This window comes from Cherax quadricarinatus, chromosome 64 (assembly GCF_038502225.1).
Source record: "Cherax quadricarinatus isolate ZL_2023a chromosome 64, ASM3850222v1, whole genome shotgun sequence".
In the NCBI taxonomy this organism is placed as follows: Eukaryota; Metazoa; Arthropoda; class Malacostraca; order Decapoda; family Parastacidae; genus Cherax; species Cherax quadricarinatus.
In genome coordinates, this window is record NC_091355.1 from 13,197,001 (window position 1) to 13,221,978 (window position 24,978).

General features: G+C 40.1%; 1 protein-coding gene across 1 annotated transcript in view; it reads right to left on the reverse strand.

Moving 5' to 3' along the window:
- Positions 1-6,070: 6,070 nt before the first annotated feature.
- Positions 6,071-24,978, reverse strand: part of LOC128700089 (uncharacterized) — a 78,255-nt gene continuing 59,347 nt past the window's right edge. The window contains exons 8-11 of the mRNA XM_070098786.1: positions 14,734-14,886; positions 11,457-11,627; positions 7,899-8,045; positions 6,071-7,711 (exon numbers count right to left, since the gene is read on the reverse strand). Of these exons, the coding sequence (XP_069954887.1) occupies positions 7,616-7,711; positions 7,899-8,045; positions 11,457-11,627; positions 14,734-14,886 (567 nt within the window). The 3' untranslated portion in view covers positions 6,071-7,615. The remainder of the gene's footprint in view (positions 7,712-7,898; positions 8,046-11,456; positions 11,628-14,733; positions 14,887-24,978) is intronic.

Below are 24,978 nucleotides of genomic sequence, written 5' to 3' on the forward strand. Positions count from 1 at the left end.
GGAAACAGCACCAGCAAGAGGTACAGGGGCATCAGGAGTGTCCGAAGAGTGGTCTAAACACAAGGCAGGGTCAGAATGGGGTGCGGTATCAAGAAGGGGCCCGGGGGGTAGTGGTTTCATGGACTAGGGCTGCCATGGTTAGGGTTACTCCTTTGCTTTTTGTTTTTAAGAAAAAAAAAGAAAGAAGAAAAGAAAATAAAAACAAAAAAAAGAATAAAAAAAGGGGGGAGCGGGGAGGGAATAGTTCCCAGGAGGAATGAAAGGGCCGGAAATCTCCCTCCGCGCCCAAGAGGACTCGACACCGCTAGTAGCGCAGATGCAGCATGGAACCCGTGCCATACCCTACCCTTCATGCCAGTAAACCAGCAATCCGGGATAGCAACCTCACATCTGCCGAGCTACCTCGGTGGACAAAAGAGAGGGCGGCCGGATATCCGCCACAAAGCATACCTCCTTCAGCCACCACCCCCGGAATCCGAAAGGTGGCTTCCAGAGATACACCCGTCGCCCAAAAGACACCCAAAGCTACTCCGGGATACCGGAGAGGGATCGGGACATCCCTAGGCAATCCAGATTCCACGGCAAACTACGCCACCGCCAAGAAACCTCAACGGAATGGGATCGACCCCGGTGTCCTTTCCCCTACCTAGGAACTAGCGCGCCTGTGGGAGAAATCACGAAGGCTAAAAAGAGGAAGGGCAAAAGGGAGGGGTGAGGAGGAGGAGGAGGAATGGAAAAAGGGGAGGATGGGGAGGATGGGATAGGGGAGGGGAGAATGGGGGGTAATTAGGTTCGGTCTGAGGAAGAAGACCGACAGGGCTAATTCCTCAGACCAAGAGCCTCTTCACCACGCCAAGGAGCCCCCCTTGAAGAGGGGGTATCTCATGGAGAGGCACCCTGTTCCTCTCTGTGAGCAGTGTCAAGTTCCAGTATCGATTAGCCACATTCTGTTAGACTACCCTCTCTATCAACGAGCACGCAGAATTTACCTCCAACGTCGTCTTCGTTCTACTACTCTCTCTTTACCTTCCCTTCTTGCTGATGGACCCTCCTTTAATCCTGATTCTCTCATTGACTTCTTGACGACTGATTTACTCCACAAACTCTGATGATACTTTTCGCACTCCCCTCAGCCCTTTCTAGTTCAGTCTCTTGCTGCCCTTTACCCTTTCACCATCCACTACCCCGCTGTTATCCGTAACCTATTACTCGTCCATCTCCCTTTTGCCACCTGATGCCCTCGCTTCCTTCCTGCCCTGCAGCGCTGTATAGTCCTTGTGGCTTAGCGCTTCTTTTTGATTATAATAATACTACATTTTCATCACTGCTTTCTCCTCCACTGGCTTACTGCTGTATATTTACAACCATGTGCACAGTTTCCGAGTCACTGTAATGATTTAATTTGTCAGTATAATCACAAAATTTGAAATTATGCTAGCCGAAATTAGTACCGGATAACTGATGGCCGACCTGTAGCTAGCTCTAAGTATTGTATTTCCTATTTTTTTTCTGGTTCATTTACTATATTCCTTATGACTGACTTGTTTGGGTTATACTAGTGCATCTGAATTCTGAAGATTTGTATGGCAGCGATTACAAGCACTGAATAAATATCAATCGTGCTAGTTTCTTTGTTAGAAGTAGCGTGTACAATAAGAGGATAACTAGTATTATTTATACAAATATTAAATAATTCTAAATTCCTTAAAAACTGGCATCCATGGGACCAAGATATACCAATTTGTTCTCAATAATACACTTTGAATATTGAACTACTATACCAGTTTTGATAGTTAACCCTAGTAGGCTTAGCACTTTGATTATAACAACCAAGTCTTGTCACTTAAAACACAGGCACATTCCCTCTCCATTTTTTTTCTGGGTGCAGAAGAAATACATTATCAGCTGAAACAGGCACACCAAAACATTTTGTACCCTCTTCCCCACTCAAAATGAAAGCCAGCTAAATAATCTAATAAATGTACTCGGTAGATTAATTAGAATATTTTTTTCCATTAGGTTTTAATATTAAATGTCATTTGGAATTTTTTTTTTTAAGTAACTTGTATAGCGTTGGGCTGAGCTTGGAAAATGTTTTATTTGAGGAATATGTCGGGTGTGTTTATTTCTATATTGGACTTTATTGTACATGTGTAAATAACGCAAATTTAATTTGATTATAAAGTGGTCGTATCAGGTCTCCCTCACTTTATTCCTCAAATGCTCCTGTCTTATGGCACAAAAAGCAAACCCTCAAAAAAAAAAAAAAAAAAAAAAACATAGGGGAAGGGGGTTTAGTTCTCAAATTTCATGTTTACCATACACCAAATGGTCATGTCTACTAAAATTAATTTTAGATAAAATCCAAAATTCAGTTCAATCCCTACACATAAAAAATGAACTTTTCCCAATTTTTTTTAAACAAAATTATGACCCTATCAGATAGGTACCAAATAGTCAAAGAAAAAAAAATCTTTGATTTAATTTTCTTTAGTTCAAAATTAAATAGTATTCCTCCTGCCTTTTACCTTCCATCACTCCCTTCCTCCTGCCAACCAACTAGCCAGTCATTCTAAATTAAAAGTGCGCATATTTACATTATAATCATGGGGGAAGTGCTAAACCCATAGGATTCACATTCACAAAGCTGCAAAATAGTGTTAATCAGTTTAAAGGGATATTTAATGACTATATAAATTGTTGGAGTGTGAGCAAAGTAACATTTATGAAGGGGTTCAGGGAAACCGGCAGGCCGGACTTGAGTCCCGGAGATGGGAAGTGCAGTGCCTGCACTCTGAAGGAGGGGTGTTAATGTTGCAGTTTAAAAACTAGTGTAAAGCACCCTTCTGGCAAGATAGTGATGGAGTGAATGATGGTGAAAGTTTTTCTTTTTCAGGCCACCCTGCCTTGGTGGGAATCGGCCAGTGTGTTTAAAATAATAAATTGTGGTGCTGGGCTAGGATAGTTACACACGTAAATCTACTGCATGTGGAAAATTAACGGTAGAAATGTTCACACGAGTGAAACCGTATAAAGTAAGGGAAACCTTTATTACTAAATGATAGTGCAGTGAAATAAGTAAACCATGTGTTGAAATTATTATAATTGAGGGGGAAGTGCTCCACCTGTAGGGTTATGCAGCACCTGTGGGGGGGATGTCTAAGGTATTCAGGCTTAATTTGGGGAACTGTAGCACAAACTGTTGAAAACTGAATACTTAACTTGATATTACCATACTTGCTCCGTTTAAATATGAATTACAGAGTCGTGTGAAAAATACTGTAGCATATTAATCTAAAATTGTAAGTGAAACTTTGGGATATCAAAAAATTAAAAGTACATTACAATAAAATACAGTACTTTCTTCACCCTTTCACCACCAAGATGCATTTTCAGTCCAAGTGGGGTGTATGACCACACCACCTGACAAGATTGTAGTTTTCATTTTTTGCTTGGGGCCTTTATGCCCTGCAATGACTGAACAATACCCTTTGCTCTTGCTGTTTGTTGTGCATTAACATGCCCCCCCCCCCTCATCAGCCATTACATTACATGGTGGGGAATTGTCTTAGTTGTTGAAGTGGCATTTCCTGGAGAGGCAACATCTCGCAAGGCCTAAACTGTTTTGTGCTTCTGCTGTACATGGAGACATATATATATATATATATATACTGTGGCATACAAGTTTCACCAGAATTGCTCATGTAATATTCCATATGTAAATTCTGAAGTTGTTGGATTGTTTAGTTGGGGAGATGACCCCTGAGCCTGACCTTTACCATATAGAAGGCAGGAGCATTTTGAGGATAAAATTGTGAAAAAAGTTATTTTATGGCATTTGTTTCCATTTACCTGAAAGTTGGGGGCTGCCCCTGGATTTATGGCTACTGGGCAACACAGACAAGTAAAACAGGAAGTTCAGTTTTTGTACATAAAGCTACTTGTTGCATTGCTCTTCTGTCTGATGTTGGGCAAATTGGCTGTCTGCACATTTTTGCTGCCTGCAATATCTATCTGCACAAGTTTTCACCTGTGGTTTACTTTGTGGATGGAGGACCTCTGAGGAAGGTGGGTCCAGGTGGATTGATGCTTAACCTGGCAATCTTCAGTGCACTGGGCCAAGACCAAACAGGAATCAGAGGATGGGCACCCTTTTGGTCTTACACCTACTTTTGTCAGATTATGCAGATATGGTGAGATGAAGTTTTGATACTACTGTGTATGAGTATTGCTAACAATTCCTCTGCACCAGTCCTAACTATTGCTTCAGCTTTTCCATTCGCAGAGAAGATTTGAAAGTCAACTTTCGGATATTCCAGGACAAGTACTGCTATTTCAAATGTTCGATACTTTACCTCCTCACCATAAGAAGCTTCCATGTTGCATTCTACTACTTCATGAGGTGTATGGCCCATCAAAAATTCTTTGGGGTTCATTCAGGATGCATTGTGGGATACGAGTCAGCCGAACCTCAACAGATCCAAGGGTTATTCAACGTAACACAATGGGGTGCACCTTGTGCATATTAAGTATGTTACTCTACCAGAGGATCTCTCAAATGCAAACTGAATGGTGCGACAGTCCTTTGCTCAACCGTTTTGTGAAATAACATTTACCGAGTGTACTATCTGGACTGCAACATCTACCAAATATCTGAACATGGCTTAGAGCTTCACATTTAGCAGGTCACTAGTCTACACATTGTCCTACCTGTGCCTTCCCTGCCCATGACATGGCATGGCATTTTGCAAACTGTCCACCTCTCTGGTTGATGAATAACACAAGGGTAACTCCTGGTTGTTGCACTTTTCTTATTCTTCAACTTGTCCTTCAGGATGCAACCCACAACAGTAATACCAAGGTACAGCACCTATTTACTTCTAGTCCCTAGAGGGAGGCTCCTTAATGCTGGCGAGGGGCTCTTGATCTAGGGAATTGGATCTGTGCTCCCGTTACCTGAATACCTTCCATCCTCCCCCCCACAGGCATTGTATAATACTATGGGTTTAGCGCTTCCCCATGATACTGCTAGGTGAACAGGGGCAGCAAGTGTAAGGAAGTGTGCCCAGCACATCACCCATGCCAAGGATCGATCTCAAACACTCGGTATGAGAGCTGAGGGTGTTACCAACTATGCCAATTCTTTGCATCACAGTTCCCCTCACCAACATTAAGGAACCTCTTAATGTCCAGTGTATTTAAAATTATTAAACAAATTTACGATCACTGATCTGATGAAGAACCAGAAGTTTCTTTAATACAGTTTCATTAAAAAGGATATGTAAATTAAATTCCAAAATCATTTATTGAACTTTGTTTATATGATTAACTATAAAATGTTAAAGAGGTACCTTAGTTATTTAAAAGAAAGGTATTCAAACATTGGTGAAAATGCCCATTAAAATATATACATTTAAAAAAAAAAAAGAGAAATTTAGCATTCAGAGAACATGTTGATAAATTAGACATATGCAGCACTTTGGTATTTTTAATTAAGAAACGTTTCACCACAGTGACTTCAGTCCATACAAAGGAGAATGGTGAAGAACAGGAGTTTGAGGCTGAGGGACTGATTACCTCAAACTACTACTGTTCTTCACCAATCAGTCCCTCAGCCTCAAACTTCTGTTCTTCACCATTCTCCTTTGTATGGACTGATGAAGTCACTGTGGCAAAATGTTTCTTCATTAAAGATACCCAAGTACTGCACATTTATGAACTTGTCGGTTCTCTGAACCATTCATCTTCATTCAGAGAACATTCTTCTTCGCAAAATATTTACTAAAGAATTGAAGGTCAATGCCTTAAAGGAATATAACTCAGTTAAAAACAATTACGTACTTATAATTAGATACTGAATTTATAAATTACTTTCTAAACGCCTCAATATTCACATTAATTAAAATGTCTGCAAATTGTTTTTATTAAAATAAAAAATAGGTTGACCGAGACCATTTAATTCTTTATATAAACTGTGATCTCAAAGTTTAGTGCACAAAATTATTTGTAATGCATTATGAAGCAATTTTTGTAAAAAAAAAAAAAAAAAAAAAAAAAAAAAAAAAAAAAAAAAAAAAAAAAAAAAAAAAAAAAATTTAAACATTGCAACTAAGCCAGAATTATACATTCAAAACTAGAGATTAATTTGTCAATTAAAAAAAACTCAGTAGGGAAAAAACCTAAATTTAGGTACAGTGGAACCTCAAATATCGAACTTAATCCATTCCAGGAGCTAGTTCTAAATTCAAAAAGTCTGAAAAGCAAAGAAATATTTCTCATAAGAAATAATGGAAATACAATTAATCCGTTCCAGAAACGAAAAAAAAAAAAAAAAAAATTTAGAGATTAATTATAGTTTTACATACAACAAATATAGTGTTCAATTATGTATTAATAAATTTAAATGAACATAAAATAACATTTTTACTTGCCTTTATTGAAGATTAGTGATGGCATCTGGAAGATAGGGAGGAGGAGAGAGGGAGTTGGGGTTAGTGTTTGGAAGTTGAATCCCCCTCCATGAGGACTTCAGGTATTAGACTTTTCTGGGGTTACTTCCCTTCTCTATATTTTATTGCCACTAGGACCAGCTTGAGTCACTGGACCCCTGTCTCACTAAACTGTCTACAGTCTGTTTCTGTCTCACAAAATAACAGTCCACAGTCCTCTGTACATCCTGGCAAGCTCAACAAGTCTCACACCACTCTCATACTTCTGTATTATTTCCTTCACATCTATGGTGTTTCTCACTTTTTTTACCATGGGGTACCACTAGCAAGTTTATTTGGGCCCATGGTAGCTTATTTCACAGTCCCACAAGCACTAAACACAAAGAAATAATCGTAAAATGTTTGAATGAGAGCGCAGGTTAGTGTTCACTCAAGCATCAACAAAACCAGACTGGCTCACAGCGCCTGCACGGGGACGCGGACAGAGTGGGCTGCCGGACAGGTCCAGTACCCGGCGGTTTGAAAATAGGGGCGAGTTCGATAATAGGGACAAAGTTGGTTCGAAAAAAGCGTTCGATTTTCGAAAAGTTCGATACATGATTTGTTCAAAATTTGAGGTTCCACTGTATATTCTTTCCATTAATTTTTTTTTAAACCAGGGTAAAGTGATATACTAACAGGGGTTACACAGTCCCTGGGAAATGGGAGGCAGTCAGGTTTGATCTGATGTGGTGGATAAGTCGGTACCTTTGATCAAAAGCCCTTCACCAGCATCCAGGTACCTCCCATGGGGCAGGGGGGTGGAATGGAGGGGCTTTTATGCTGGAGGGGGATTCCTGATCAAAGGAATTAGAGGACTTAACCTCATAATTTAGTATAAAGGCTGCCCATAAATCCTTCCATAATGAGGGGCTTTCTATAAAGTATACTAGTTTATGTCAATTACTCTTAATAGTATATTCTTTTTGATTATAATAAAAAATCTTAATAGTATAATATACTGTACACTATAGAAATAAAGTATTTTTTTTTTCTTGGATCAAACAAATGCCTCCCATTCCTCACATGATATATGACCACTATGGGTTTAGCACTTCCCCCGTTTAAAAAAAAAAATCGGTATAAAGAGCATACTTAAATATAACACTTTCCACTGCAGGGAACAACTAGAAGCAGCCCTGGTGTGGTGGTCCCTGGTAAGCATTACAGATCTGACTCTTGAGGTCTGCCAGGGAATTCTTCAGCTGATTATCATTGTAGTGCTGACGAGAGGAAAATATTTAAAAGTAGATATTAAAAACTGATTTTCCTACAGAGATTTTAAAAATTAAAAAAAAAATTCTACTAGAATTCTTTACATTTCTCCATTTTACCAATGACAGAAATTACAAATTTATGATATGGCGAACATTAAAAAAGTTGAAATAAATGGATTTATAAATTCCTTACCCCATCAATGACAATCGTTGGGATGAAATACACACGTGGTTTCAATGCAGATGTACGGATGCCATTCTTGTAGAGCAAGCTAGACCCAACAGAACTCTTGGAACATTCATCAATTGGTGCCCACTCAATCCGTACGGTTTTACTGCACTGAGGGCCACAAAATGAAGACTTAATTTCTTCCCATAATACACAAACCTTAGCCAGTATAAGGTATATACAAAAAATAGCAGAACTCAAAAATGGCACTAATGCACATCTTATTATCATGTCTGGAACTGATTTGAATAACTTTATAGCTACCACAATCCACTATGAGGCCTGGTCACCGACTGGGCCGCAGGGGCATTGACCCCCAAAACCCTCTCCAGGTATTACATTAGAACCAGTTCCCGGACCCATTAAGTGCCTCTGTTCTTTAGTATTGTCCATAAGATAGGTACGAATTGCAAAAAGCTATTAAACTAAACCATCCTTTTCTTAAGATACATCACTTAACTCTCCAGCCTGTGTACAAGATCATCATCTCTAATTAGAGGCAAAGCTATGCATGTGGTGTCCCATTAACCATTTTAAGATTCACATCTTTTCCTGTGGATGAGACTACCTCCGAGACTGGGCTATGAGGGCCCTGACTTACAGAAGCAACTCCAGGTAACTGTCCTTTTGGCACAGTTTTCTTGTGTGCAGTTCCGAAGGATACTAAATAATCATGCATTTTTATGATCATTTATGTTGCTATTTTTTCCCCTTTTGCCAGACATTTTAGATCTTTAATCTTACGCAATTTATATAATACTGGGATCCATTTTTAGTATGACTGTGCTTCTTTCATATTTTATAGGGGACTGACACCTAACACCAGGTAGATATTCAAGTCTAGGGCTAATGTAGGCTTTAATGGTTCTTGCCATATTACCATCGACATACCTAAATACTATCTGGAAGTCTGCAAATACGTACTACAGCACAAAGTTTGCTTGTGACAAAGGTCACAAGCAGGTGACAAAGATCATGTGCTTTATCTGAGATTTAAGAGTTTGTAATAAACTTGAGTCATAGCCTTTTTTTTCCTTTCATTAACTCCCATCAAAAACCTTTACAAACAATTTCCTAACATTTAAATATCCCATTTAGCTTACGATTTTTTTAATCCTTGTTTTATGAATTACTACTGTGAGAAATTACCTGCACGAGGTAAGCGAGACATTCACAGAACTCCCTCGATGCCCACCCCATAACCACTCACAGTTTGAGAATAATGAGATTATAATAATAATCAAAAAGAAGCGCTAAACCACAAGGGCTATACAGCGCTGCGAGAACAATACGAAAAGAACTTCAACTGAATTTTATTGACTTAAGACTCAGGGAGACACTAGTCTGTCCATCTATCATGCAGGAAGAGTCACGTGTCTATGGTACTTCCAACAAAATAAGCAGACTCTTGGATGTCACTACTGCCCGGCTCCAGTTGGGTTATAAGTATCTTTGGGAGGTTAAATCACCACCACCAGATGAAGACCAAACGAAATGTAAACTCTGCCAGATGGACTATTGTCACACCCTGCGTCATTATGTACTGAGTACGTTAAAATTAATGAATTTAGCGAATTCACTCAGAAATGTTCAAGAAATGGCAAGTATTTTATCCACAGTGGTACATTACAGACCATTCTGGTAAAATACAAACTTTGCTCATTGTAAATAAAGCATTGCCACGTGTGTGTGTGTGTGTGTGTACTCACCTAGTTGAGGTTGCAGGGGTCTAGTCCAAGCTCCTGGCCCCTGTGTACTCACCTATTTGTACTCACCTATTTGTGGTTGCAGGGGTCGATTCACAGCTCCTGGCCCCGCCTCTTCGCTGATTGCTACTAGGTCCTCTCTCTCCCTGCCCCATGAGCTCTATCATACCTCGCCTTAAAACTATGTATGGTTCCCGCCTCCACTACGTCACTTTCTAGGCTATTCCACGGCCTGACTACTCTATGACTGAAGAAATACTTCCTAACATCCCTTTGATTCATCTGAGTCTTCAACTTCCAATTGTGACCTCTTGTGTCTGTGTCCCTTCTCTGGAACATCCCGTCTTTGTCCACCTTGTCTATTCCGCGCAGTATTTTATATGTTGTTATGTCTCCCCTGACCCTCCTGTCCTCCAGTGTCGTCAGGCCGATTTCCCTCAACCTTTCTTCGTAGGACAATCCCCGTAGCTCTGGGACTAGTCTTGTTGCAAACCTTTGCACTTTCTCTAATTTCTTGACGTGCTTGACTAGGTGTGGATTCCAAACTGGTGCTGCATACTCCAGTATGGGCCTGACGTAGATGGTATACAGAGTCTTAAACGAATCCTTACTGAGGTATCGGAACGCTATCCGTAGGTTTGCCAGGCGCCCGTATGCTGCAGCAGTTACCTGATTGATGTGCGCCTCAGGAGATATGCTCGGTGCTATACTCACCCCCAGGTCTTTTTCCTTGAGTGAGGTTTGCAGTCTTTGGCCATCTAAACTATATTGTGTCTGCGGTCTTCTTTGCCCTTCCCCAATCTTCATGACTTTGCATTTGGCAGGGTTAAATTCAAGGAGCCAGTTGCTGGACCAGGCTTGTAGCCTGTCCAGGTCTCTTTGTAGTCCTGCCTGATCCTCGTCCGATTCGATTCTTCTCATTAACTTCACATCATCTGCAAACAAGGACACTTCTGAGTCTATCCCTTCAGTTATGTCGTTCACATATACCAAGAACAGCACAGGTCCTAGGACTGACCCCTGTGGAACCCCGCTTGTCACAGGCGCCCACTCTGACACCTCGTCGCGTACCATGACTCGTTGTTGCCTCCCTGACAGGTATTCTCTGATCCATTGCAGTGCCTTTCCTGTTATGTGTGCCTGATCCTCTAGCTTTTGCAGTAACCTCTTGTGAGGAACTGTGTCGAAGGCCTTCTTGCAGTCCAAAAATATGCAGTCGATCCACCCCTCTCTCTCTTGTCTTACTTCTGTCACCTTGTCATAAAACTCTAGTAGGTTTGTGACACAGGATTTTCCTTCCCTGAAACCGTGCCAGGATCTTGGACTCGACCCCTGCAACCTCAACTAGGTGAGTACACACACACACGTAGCGATCAGTGAAGAGGCGGGGCCAGGAGCTCGGACTCTACCCCCGCAACCTCAACTAGGTGAGTACGTGCACACACGCGTTCGTGCGCATGTTGGTGTATGACCCACTTAATATTTGTACTTATAACTCATTACAATTGTGACCGGGTGTGGAAGTGTCGGTGACTCATTACTTTGCAATTTGTTCATGACTGTAACCATGTATAAGAGCGTAGATGGTTCATTACCTTTGTAACTTGCCATGATTGTGACCAGATCTACCTGGAGTTCATTACCTTTGTAACTAGTTCAGCTATCATAACTTTGGGGTCCAGTCCCTGGACCCATTATGTACCTCTGTAATCTTTTGACTACCACCCACAGGATGGGTATGGTGTGCATATTAAACTGACTCCGTCTGCACCATTACATTCCTTACCTGCCCATACAGTCTTTCACCTTCACTCACCTGTTCCCCAGTAGAAGCAGGATATGGCTTGCTCATCATACAGTGGAAAAATTCCATCTGAGTGTGGATGGGAAGAGACTCCTGGGCGCATGACATCACCTTGTTGCCATAGCACTCGTCAGGACCGTGCTGACACTCAAACTCGTAGTCTCCAGTCCCTGTCGGTGTCGCCTGTAACAAATACAAACCAAGGATCACTCGACTTTCAACTACAAAATACTTGTCAGTTGTAGTAGTAGTAGTAGTAGTAGTTGACATTTACCGACAACTTTCATAGCATAGTCACTCAAGAGTTCACAGGTATAAAATACACTTTCCTAGATGAACACCTAAATTAGCTTGCAACTATGTAATACAACCACCCGTTATTGGCTGAGTGGAAGTAAGGCAGACAGATTGAGATCCGGAAAGATACGCAAAACTAGCATTCGGTTTTTCAAACACCAGTGTCATGCCCTAAAGCGCTGTGACCTTTTAGGTCACTTAGCATTATTAGCAATAAAAACTAGATTCATTTTGGTCGCTGCACGAGCCAAGAAAGGTTATTCCTTATATTGCAGAGTGCAGCACAAGTAATGCCGTCACATATCTGCACAAGATTCGAATAGGCATTCACAAGTATGAAAATTAACATCTCAAATCATTAAAAATTAAAATCAGGACATACAGGCAAAATCTAAATCAAAACCTTTCATTAAGAAACAGATTTTAAGCTAAACTGAAGAGGATTTTTTTATTATCTCTGATCAATTTACTGAAAATAAAGTATCTTCAAATTTCAGAAGGCCGTAGAAGAAAAAATTATTTTTCAAATGAAAGGCAGGGTGACTTAAAAAGAAAAATGTATACAGGAGAAGGGGGTTATTAGCCCCTTGTTCCCAGCATTGTAGTCGCCTCCCACGACATGCATGGCTCACAGAGGAAGAATTCTGTTCCACTTCCCCATGGAGATAAGAGGAAATAAACAAGAACTAGAAGAAAACCCTTTGTGTGTATATATGCTTGTATATGCATGTGTTGGGTGACCTAATTAACAAAACGTACCTGAAATCTTGCACATTTATGAGAAAAAAAAGACACCAGCAATCCTACCATAATGTAAAATTACAGGCTTTCGTTTTACACTCTTTGCAGGACTGTAGTACCTCCCCGGGCGGTTGCTGTCTACCAACCTACTTAGAATATAAATGTATAAATGAGAGAAACTATTTCAAATTCTCAAAAAAAGTAATGTCTTATAGAATTGTAAAGAAACATCCAATTTGCTAAAACTGCTTTAAAAACTGGCAAATTGGTACTAGACACCAAAATCAATACAAACATTTTAAACAGAAGAGATTCTCTAGTAACCACAAGGGGAAACTATTTAATAAAGTTGGCAAACTGAAATTTACACTAGAAGTGATGTTCATGTTCTGTTGTAGATTTAGTATAATCGCCCGGTCCGGCCTTGGCTCCCTGTAGGGGGAATGTCTCTTACCAATGTCTGCCATGGGAGGAGGTACAGGTACCTCTCGTCTTATGGGACCAGCTGTCCCCAGGGCTAGACCCATTCCCCGCCTCCACGAGGCTCGGAGGGAGAAGCTAGGCACCTTGGGTTGCCACAAATCCTGCTCACACCAAGCTCGAAGGGGGTGGCAGCTGCATAGCAGCAGACTATGTCAGGATCCTTTTAGAGTCACATCCCAGCTTAGGGCATTAAGCCCGAGCATTGGGGAAGAAAGAAAAAATAATTCTTGTGGTTGTTGTTGCTGCTGCTACTGCTTTTACTACTACACTTGTCTACTGCACTCTAGTAGAAGTGAGCGTCAAGTTTTAGTAATGTCCACCAATGGTGAAAATTTGAAGTCTAAGATTTATTTTTGCTCAAATGTATATTGAAATTAAAATAATTATATTTCCTCTTATATACTTAACATTATCTGGAGTTTACCTGGAGAGAGTTCCGGGGGTCAACGCCCCCGCGGCCCGGTCTGAGACCAGGCCTCCTGGTGGATCAGAGCCTGATCAACCAGGCTGTTGCTGCTGGCTGCACGCAAACCAACATACGAGCCACAGCCCGGCTGATCCGGAACTGACTTTAGGTGCTTGTCCAGTGCCAGCTTGAAGACTGCCAGGGGTCTGTTGGTAATCCCCCTTATGTGTGCTGGGAGGCAGTTGAACAGTCTCGGGCCCCTGACACTTATTGTATGGTCTCTTAACGTGCTAGTGACACCCCTGCTTTTCATTGGGGGGATGGTGCATCGTCTGCCAAGTCTTTTGCTTTCGTAGTGGGTGATTTTCGTGTGCAAGTTCGGTACTAGTCCCTCTAGGATTTTCCAGGTGTATATAATCATGTATCTCTCCCTCCTGCGTTCCAGGGAATACAGGTTTAGGAACCTCAAGCGCTCCCAATAATTGAGGTGTTTTATCTCCGTTATGCGCGCCGTGAAAGTTCTCTGTACATTTTCTAGGTCGGCAATTTCACCTGCCTTGAAAGGTGCTGTTAGTGTGCAGCAATATTCCAGCCTAGATAGAACAAGTGACCTGAAGAGTGTCATCATGGGCTTGGCCTCCCTAGTTTTGAAGGTTCTCATTATCCATCCTGTCATTTTTCTAGCAGATGCGATTGATACAGTGTTATGGTCCTTGAAGGTGAGATCCTCCGACATGATCACTCCCAGGTCTTTGACGTTGGTGTTTCGCTCTATTTTGTGGCCAGAATTTGTTTTGTACTCTGATGAAGATTTAATTTCCTCATGTTTACCATATCTGAGTAATTGAAATTTCTCATCGTTGAACTTCATATTGTTTTCTGCAGCCCACTGAAAGATTTGGTTGATGTCTGCCTGGAGCTTTGCAGTGTCTGCAATGGAAGACACTGTCATGCAGATTCGGGTGTCATCTGCAAAGGAAGACACGGTGCTGTGGCTGACATCATTGATATTTAAAATTATATCCAAATAAAAATCAATAAGTCATTTAAAATATGCTTTACTGTATTAAAATTTTAACTGTAGGTTCGAACTTATGAACTCCACGGGAGATAAGTGGAGTTATCTGGCTGTGGTGCCGGAGACGTACATTCACAAAGCAACAACTAGGTACAAAGTTTAAGTTTAGTATGTTTATTATGCACCCCATACCCATCCTGTGGGCGGTAGCACAAAGGTGACCTATTTTAACATTCATAATGTATTCCCCCCTCCCCCAAAAATAAATAAAATATATATATTATATATAATATATATAGATATAATATAACCAGTTTTCAAATAGCATCAGCAATAACACTCACCCTGGCCTTACCAAAGGGCACAAACACTAGATCCATGATATCCCGCAAGTCCAGCCACGTCGGATACAGCTGGTGGGTGAAGAAGTGTACAGAGTCGGGACAGAGAGACTCGAAGTATACCTCTATCTTCACACGGCCTCCGACGCCAGACACCTGTAACATGAACATCAGACAGATAAAAACACCCGTCACACTTCTGTATCATTTGCAGATGACACAAATGAGCATGAAATTCACTACGGTAGAGGACAAGCAGAGTTTTCCAGTGGAGAACATGACGTTCACTGGTGATAAGTTCCAGCTGCTTAGGTATGGAAAGAATGAAAAAAAAACGAACACTGGAGTTTACCTGGAGAGAGTTCCGGGGGTCAACGCCCCCGCGGCCCGGTCTGTAACCAGGCCTCCTGGTGGATCAGAGCCTGATCAACCAGGCTGTTACTGCTGGATGCACGCAAACCAACGTACGAGCCACAGCCCGGCTGGTCAGGAACAGACTTTAGGTGCTTGTCCAGTGCCAGCTTGAAGACTGCCAGGGGTCTGTTGGTAATCCCCCTTATGTATGCTGGGAGGCAGTTGAACAGTCTCGGGCCCCTGACACTTATTGTATGGTCTCTTAACGTGCTAGTGACACCCCTGTTTTTCATTGGGGGGAAGTTGCATCGTCTGCCAAGTCTTCTGCTTTCGTAGCGAGTGATTTTCGTGTGCAAGTTCGGTACTAGTCCCTCTAGGATTTTCCAGGTGTATATAATCATGCATCTCTCCTGCCTGCGTTCCAGGGAATACAGGTTTAGGAACCTCAAGCGCTCCCAGTAATTGAGGTGTTTTATCTCCGTTATGCGCGCCGTGAAGGTTCTCTGTACATTTTCTAAGTCAGCAATTTCACCTGCCTTGGGACAGGAGGCCCTTTCTAAACCCATGTTCCTGGGTTTTTGGTAATTGATGATTTTAGAGGGGTGGTGATCTTTTTAGGCCCCTTTTAAAAGATTTTTAGAATGGGTTTTAATGCTATGGTTTAGTTCTTTGTGTTTTTTTTCCCCTTTGTGGGTGGGGTTGTCTTTTTTTTATAATTTTGGGGACGCCCCCGATCCATGCCCCCTCTCCATAGGAGGGAAAAAGGCGTGATGGGGCTTCTTGCAGTTCTTAATAAAACAGGTTTCCCTGGGGGCCCCGGGCAATGCTGGGCTGTCTTTTACCCCGGGGGTCCAAAAACAGGAACGAAAGACCGGGAAAATTGTGCAGGACCTTTTTTTTTAAAAACAAGAAAAAAATCCGACAGCCGGAAGATGACTGGTTGGGATTGAAACTTTCAAAGGGGAAAAATTTCCCGACGGTGACCCTCAAACTTTGTGCTCCTCATTTAGAATATTCTGATTGACGCTGTTAAAAGCAGGAGAAAGGCTGCAAATCAGAGATCTTTGGTACTGGCCAGTAAATCATCAAAAATTACTGGGAACCTTCAAGTTTTAAAAACATTTTTTTCAGGGAGAGAGAAAACTATTATATCCGGGACATTTAGGGGCCCCAAATCCACCTGCCATAACTACAACCCCAATGAGATATGGGAAAAAATCAGAATAAACTCTGAGGACAGGGTGGTGGGAAAAAAAGGAACACTGAATAAACACCCCGGGTCCCGACTTTCAACTTTTTCCCAAAGATATAAAACACGGTGGAACAATGTAAATAAGGGGAAAACTGGAAAACTATCTTCCCCCATCCAGACCCCGGTTGTGATGGGTATGTGGAGTGGGACGGGGGCCCCCAGCAACAGCCTGGTTGCCGGGGGAAAAACGGCCCCCATGGGGGGGTGAAAAAACTCCTCTTAAAGGTATTAAAAGGGAAAGGTAAGGAAAGTCAGTGGTGTTGCTAAGAGAAACTGTACTCTCTCCAAAAAGTCATATTACTGATATAAAAAAGAAATTTATGCAAGAACCCAAAATTAAATTTACGACCTAGGAGCAATCTGACAGTCAGAATACAGTATAACAGAAAATTAAAATGTTAAAAAATTTTGGGATCTAATGTAGAAGTTTCCCCTCCAGTGGTTTTTCAATACAAATTTAGGATAAATTTGAAAATAGAATTTTATACAAAAATGAGGGGAATCAGTCCCCCAGCCCCAGGGGTGGAAAAAGGGACGTATTGTGCAGGGAATCTTTTCCCCACTATCTCAAGACGTCAGCCAAAGACATGTTCCCCCTCTTGAACACACACCCAGTGGATTAAAAATTAGTACAGCAAAAATTGGGGGGGTGAATAGGGAAATCTTTTTTTTCTAGAAACTCCAAAATTACAGGTTCTTGTCCGACAGTATTCTTTTATATCCCCAAACCAAAGTGGAGGATGGACTTATTTTATTATTGCAAATTGTATAAAACCCAAATTCTAACACCTTATTCTACAAGTTAAGTGGGAACAAAATTAAGTTTTCCCTGATTCTACCCTCACAGATAGGGTTACAACAAAATTCCCAACCCTTTTAAAGGGGGTTTAGTAGGAGAATGGGGATAAAGTCCCTTGGTTCATCCCCAAAAAACGTTTGGATCCAAAAAAGGGTTTTAAACTTAGTAATTTTCACCTCAAGACTGCCCATCCATACACGTTATTTTTTTTATTGATTTTGAAACACTAGAACCTTTTTTTTCACCGCTTTAAAAAAATTAAGAAATTCCAAATTTACACTTTAATGCTGTCTAAATCAGAAACTTTTCCCCCACCCCTTTGGGGTTCAAAGGAAAAAGTTGCAGAACGATTTACCCTTTTTACTTTTAAAACCCTACTAGTTTTACCCTTTTCTTTATTAAAAATTCATTTGATTAAACAGAACCGTTATACTACATGAACAGCCAAAATGAATTTGGGGTAGCTTACCTCTGGATAAAGGATACCGCAAAAAGATCCTCTGTCTTTCCCAAAGGCTTCAGAAGTGATTCTGAAAAATGTCTTTGGACACCCGGGGGGGTTCTTAGTCCCATGCTTTAAATTCAAAATTTTCTCCTAAATGCTCTTGCCTCCCCAAACATGCGCATGCTGATAATTCATGATCCCAAAAACAGGGCATAAGAAAGATAAAAACCATTCTTAAGAGTTCAACAATTTTTAATACTAGGCCTCACAATATCTTCCCCTTTAAAAAAAAGATTAACAAACAAAACCCCCCCCCCCATCTTTTGGGGGTGAAATCATTACAGTTAAAACCGGAAAAATCTTGGTAGATGTACCCTTTTAAAAAATCCCCTATAAAAACTAAACAAGAAATGCAAAGTAGGGAAAAGCCCCAAAGGGTGTTGGCTTCAACCCCCTAAAGGGGTAATGGAAATCGTGAGAATGATGTCTAGCCTATTTAGGGCCAAATTTACTATTGCCCCCATGTTGTATTAGTAGAAAAATTCCTCCGACCCTTGGGTTATTTAAAAGAAGCCTCAGGTTATTCGGCTTCCCAGATCTACAAGTTCAAAGAGGAAGGGCTTGATTTCAGTATCAGTGATAGGATTTTGAAATTAACACTTATGGGTTTTGAATGTTGGAAACGCCCCGACATTAAGTGAATCTTCCCCGGCAGAGGTAAAAAGCACACAGATCTAAAAAGGATTGGAAATCATTAAATTAGCATAACCCTGAACTGTTCCCGTAGGGAACAAGAGCATTTCATCCATGGAAGGGTGTGTTAAATATCACATACCTACAAGTCCCCCCCCAAAACTCATTGCTAGTAATCCCCTTCCCTTTAAAACTCTTGTTATGAACTCAAAAAAATTTTTTTCCCCCACGGAGTAATAAGTTTCACAAATTATACACACTGATGGATCAAACAAATCTTCGGGGCTGCATCTCTCTTGTTGCCACCCCCTGTTAGAACGATAATAAATTTGTTGAGTTAGGCATAGAATTAACAACTGGGCGTCTACACTGCAAACTGAATTGTTTGCAATCCTAATGGCGCTAAAGCTAACCTATGTCACTGAGCTTGACTATCATCATTACTGATTCTATGTCATCATTGAAGGCTCTTGACTCGTATAATACCCCGCAGTACATATCCATGTCATCGCCCAGGAGAGAAATGAAGTCAAAATTTATCAAAATCGGTTATAGGTTCTTGCGGGTGGAAAAGATGGTGGTATCTTGAACAGAGCCTTCATCAGTGGCAGCACCCTCCAGGGGGAAGCTCTCAAGTTGCAGGTAACAGCCATTCCCCTCTCCCGGTTAAGTCAAGGTTACAAAGCTATGGCCCAGTGGTGGAGAGCATGCACTGATTCAATAAAGATGTTGCTTATGCCTTGGAATCAAACGCTTTCATTCAAGACCTGCGGCACAGAGCACATCAAGGGCTAGACTCTGACACAATTACCGTAAGAAGTTGATGCGAGGACTAAAACAGCCTAGTGTGCGCAATATTCACTAAATGAATTCACTAAATGAATTGAACAATTAGACTAGGCGCTTTCTAACGTCTGTTTACTAGTTAGTGTTCAGCTTCCATATATACATCATGACCATGTCTCGCGTCTTGCTACGGAGGGTCAAGCCTCCACCACCTGTGCTGAAAAACTTTGGGGATTTAGTACTCCCCAGAAATATTACCCATGTCCACCCTGTCAGTTCCCCAAAGGTATTTTACGTCATCGGGCACAGAAGTGTACTAGATAGGAACATGTTATAATTATAGTTATTAGAAAACGCTAAAGCCATCGTGATGCTACAGCTCCCAGGGAGCTATATAAATTATGCAAAATAGTGGGTAGCATTAAATCATCGCAAAAAGTTCTTTAGAGCCCTTCGTCAGCATCCCCCCCATCCTTCCCCCTTCTCTCTTCGAAGGGAACGGAATACAAGTGGAGAGTCACACAACGGATGTTAGTGTTGGTGGCCTTGTCAAGGGACCAAGATGTGGCCACACCTGCCTCACCCATAGCAAGGGGGGGACGAGAACAGCCAGTACGTGGTGGGGACGGACAGGAAGCCTACCCACAATAAGTGGCAGGCATAGAAGAGAGGAGCGGCAATTTTACTTAGGCACAGGTACACATACGTTACTATTATTAATACATCCACGAACAAGTGATTTTAAGCAAATAACTGCACTGACCAAGACTCGAACCCTCGAAGTTTAACACGCCACCCTCGTAGCCTGTCAAAATTCGAGACGCCCTAAACCACCAATGTCACATCAGGTGCCTAGTAGCACTGGACACGTCACTCCTGATGTGGACATACGTGGCTGTGGAGCGACATGTCCAGTGTTACTTGGCACTAGATGAATGTGACACTGGTGGTTGTGGTTTAGGGAGTCTCAAATTTTGACAGGCTACAAGGGTACAGTGCTAAAGTTAGAGGGTTCGAGTCTAGGCCAGTGCAGGTGTTATACGTTACTATGTATAGTAACAGTACTTTTGTAAATTGCCCAAGATAACCCCGAAGTCAAACCTACTTATTTCCACTGGGGTCCTCGTAATAGCTTATTTAAAGCTTAGCGGTAACTTACAGTAGAAATCAGTCATAATAACCATAAAAATAAAGCGGCTAAGTAACAACTGTGAAAATCAATTACAGTAAAAGGATACACAGTAGGAATAAAGTGAGTTATTTACATGAACATTAAATGAAGAGGAGCAGCTTACAATAATAGGTACACGAATGTTAACTATACAAGAAATCACATCCCTAGAGTGGGAGAAAAGGAAAAAAAAAAAAACAGAAGCGGGTCATTAAAAAATCTGCAGGTACAGGAGGATGGGTGTGGTGGGTAGTAGAGGAAGGCCAGCATAATTAAGGATGAGGCAAGAGGTTGGGTGGGGCAGGATACGCACCCACCCCCATAGAGATATCCTTGGCGAACCATTCTCGCACCAAGAGCGATACACCTGCACTTAAAACATTTACTGGTGCTGCTCGGCCAGTGTTGCCAGACTGGTCACCTATAAAGTTGCTAAAACTCAATTAACAAAAGTAATAAATCTTAATTAAGTACAAGATAGTTACCGCATTACATTCAAGATATTGCCTTGTAAAGTTCATGATTTTAAAACTAACTAAATTTTAAACCTGACAGTAAAGATTCTGGGTTAAGTACCTGGTAGGTAAAAAGGGTGTAGTGTAAAGAACTTGCTCAAGATCATTAACATAAAACAAAAGATTACGAAACCTAATATGTCAGCTGTACTGTACTTTTTTTTTTAACCAGCTGAGCTTTCTCTCCCGTTTGTGCATTTAGTGTATATAGACTGCGCCTGGTCAGACCACGCTCCTTCCTACAACACAAATACGCCAAGGGAAACGCCATTTAATTTCATTTAAAATACTTATTAAAATTTCTGAGTCCCTATTAGTGGAATGTGCTTTAGAGGTTTCCACACCTGTAAATTGGACCTACTTTATGCCATTTTAAATTTATACGGTCATGAATAATATATATTTTTCAGGCCAAAATTTATAAATTTCATAATATGCGCAAGTAGGGTGGTAATATTTAAGATAATCTATAAAGTGTGTTTATCCCAGTCATAAGTTGAAAGATGATGTCCCTGGTTGACGATATGAACATTTTCCCGTTATATATAAAATACAAGAAAGTGTCCCTTGCTTCATTCAGGCAATATTTTGTTCCTTTTAGCGAAAATAAACCCGCTGCTGGACTGCAATGGTTTGAGATCAGTACTACCACCCTCTTATTGATATCAACAAATCCGGTGGTGCCATAGGCCTATCAGCCGAATGAGTTTACCCTGATTAATTTCTAGTATTAATCATCTTAGAATTTCATTAAACGGGGAAATTTTCACATGTAAAGGGAGTTGTCCCGAAATTAGATGTATGGTTTGAATTAAATTTAAATGTCCTGGTCAATAACTCAGGAAGTATCTCCAGGGAGGGATTGTACGAGTGTTCCCCCTCCCCTTTCCCCTGGCTAGCACATCTTTCAGAGATGTGAAGTATTTTGTGCATTGAGAAATTGCCTTAATATCCATCTTTAATGGTTCATCTCTCTCTGCGGACAAAATATTGTTATCGAAACCTAACCAGAAAAGAAGCCAGTGTTAAATTTAAGCTCTACAACGTGTAAATATCTACGTCGGATAGCTGGCGTCTATCTGTATGCTACGAAAGCCTTTTCTGATATACCCAAAAGACCACCAGATATTTACAAAGTAACAGGAGGTTTAAGACGATTTGGGCCGTCTATACATCTTGCCCTAACCATGATGCTTCCCACATACAGGTATCCATTTATTATACGAACTGGGGATACTTTATACACACAAAAATTTTAATATATATACATATATACATATATATATTATATGCAATAAGATCACAGTAAACAGGTGATTTCAGAATATGCAAAACAACCACTCTGAAAGAATAGAGAAATTCCAAGCGCTTTCGTGACTACTCACATTATCAAGGAACTATGAAAGTAAAGCATCCAAGGAAGCTATATAAGGGGTCTGGCCGGCACCTCTATCAGATCCCACAACGGTTTAAACACCTGACGCGCGCCGACCCAACTTGGATAGGTCCTTGGCACAACTCACCCCACAAACTATTCTACCCAAGAAATAAGAAATTTTAAAGATTATTTGTCCAGTGTATTATTAAATTCTTCCCAAATTCTATTAATTATAAATGGATCTAATTTATATAAACCAAAGGAAATATTCATATTATTGTCAAAACTGCTTTTTATGAAACAAGATTCAATTATATTCCTGTCGACCATGGACTTGCTTGATACTACTTTCTCAACTTTTTGAAAATCAATTGGATGGTTAAAATCTCTTACATGAATAAATAGAGCATTGGAATCTTGTCCAGTTCTAATGCTATATTTATGTTGTTTTAATCTTAGTTCGAGATTTTTACCAGTTTGACCGTAATAAACTTTATCGCAAATTTTACAAGGAATCTTATAGACACATCCATCAGCATTTTGGGGGGAATTCTTTATCAAAAGTTTTTTTTACTGTATCAAGATTTTTGAATACAACTTTAATATTAAAAGTCTTAAGAAGAGAAGGCATATCAACCAAGTTTTCATGGTAAGGGAGAACCAACATATTTTTAGTTGAATAAGGCTGGTTGTCCCTTTTTGGATTGTAAAAAGTATTTCTAGCAACTTTAAAAATTTATCAATTACAATTCTTGGGTATTTTAAATCATTACCTATTTCATAAATTTTGGATATTTCCTCATCTATGAACTCAGGACTACAAATTCGTAAAGCTCTCAGAAACATTGATGAGAAAACAGACAGTTTGACTATCTTGATGCGAGGAATAATAGTGGACATAGGAACAGTTATTAGTAGGTTTTCTGTAAATTTTAAATTTGAATTCATTATTACCCTTAATAATTAAAACATCTAGAAAAGGCAATGAGTTATTTTCTTCAAACTCAACAGTAAAGTTTATTGAATGGGCTAAGCTATTTAATTTTCCAAGGAAATGGTGTATATCTACATTTTTGGGCATAAGAAAATATCATCAACATATCTGAACCATTTAGCTCTATTAGGGAGGATTGTGTTAAGTAACCTTGTTTCAAAAAATTCCATGTATAGGTTACTAAGAACAGGTGAAAGAGGATTTCCCATTGCCATACCAAACTTCTGAGTGTAAAATTTATCATTAAATACAAATTTTGCATCAACAATGCAAAGTTTAATAAGTTTAATAATAGTAGGAACTGGCAATGGTAAATCATAGTTAACGAGTTCTTCAGATAAGAAACTTAATAAATCATCAACAGGAACTTTCGTAAACAAGGAAGTAACATCAAAACTAACCATGTTAAAATCATTTAAGTCAGTCAAGGAGCTTAATTTATCAACCAAGTCTATGTTGTTTTTAACATTAAAGTTAGAAATTTTGCCAACAATAGGGCTCAAAATATCAACAAGCCATTTGGATAATTTATATGAAACTGACCCTATGGAGCTAATAATTGGTCTGACTGGATTCTCTATTCTTTCAGAGTGGTTGTTTTGTATATATATATATATATATATATATATATATATATATATATATATATATATATATATATATATATATATATATATATATATATATATATAAATATATATATATATATATATATATAAACTTTCATGTATGTATTTTACTGAACGAGAATTGAACCCGGGTCCTTTCAGTTGCTAGTCGAACGCTCTACCAAATATAGATCACACTGATATTGTTCCCTGTGTTAGACAACTGGCAGTCGATACGTATCGTCAGATACAATAATATCAGGACATTTTTTGCATGTAATACACGTCAGCCTCGGCTGTGGCACTGCATTACAAACGTTAGGAGCTTCCGTGGTAAACCTACGCACATACATCAGTGGTTTGCTCATCATGTTAATAGAATGTAAATGGTTGCCAATGTATGCACCAGGGCTCCATAATTCATTTACACAATTTTTTTGAACAACAATTACCTCTTATTGTGTTTTCATATTATTCATTAAATCTTAAAAGATTTAAATTAAAATCTTGCGAAACAAAGATGCAAGAGTAATTATAACCATTTCTGGTCCAGGCTGAAGTACTTACGTGTGATACAACCTGTGGTCCGGGGACCCCTGGGGGTCCGCAAAGGTGGTACTGGGGGGGGGGGGTCCCCTGAACCAAGTTCAAAATTTCAAGAAGCTGCAGTGTAAAATATATAATTACTCACGATTAAGGCTGACAAAGAAACTTTCACGATTTCAAAGCGGATTTCAAATCTGCAGGAATAGTCTAATTTTTTAGACGCTCTTTTAAACCTGATTCATTTACTCTTAAAACTGTGCCACTGAACCTGGAATTCGGAAATGTCAAAGTAGCACCAACAATCTCATTCAACAAGTTTTTTTTTTTTTAATACCGTCATACTCAGTTTCTTTTAATCGAGAGATGAAACCGGGAAAACGAGTTTGTTGCTAGTTAATAAAACCGGCTTGTTGAGTATACAGACTTCAAAAGCCTGGGGTCCGTGGGAAAATTTAAATAAAAGGGGGTCCTTAGTGGTGAAAAGGCTGGAAACTACTTCACTATATGCACAAGCATTCAATAACATGCCAGTCTGGTGTTTTGACTTTCTTCGAATACAAACCACAATCTCATAAATGGATCCCGACAAGTATACCGACTAAATCGCTCGTGCTGCAAATGCTAAAATATCCAACATTACAAAAAAATTAGAATTCAAGATACCCGACTGCAACTTTTTCAAGGAATGGGCAGAATTTGGACTAAGA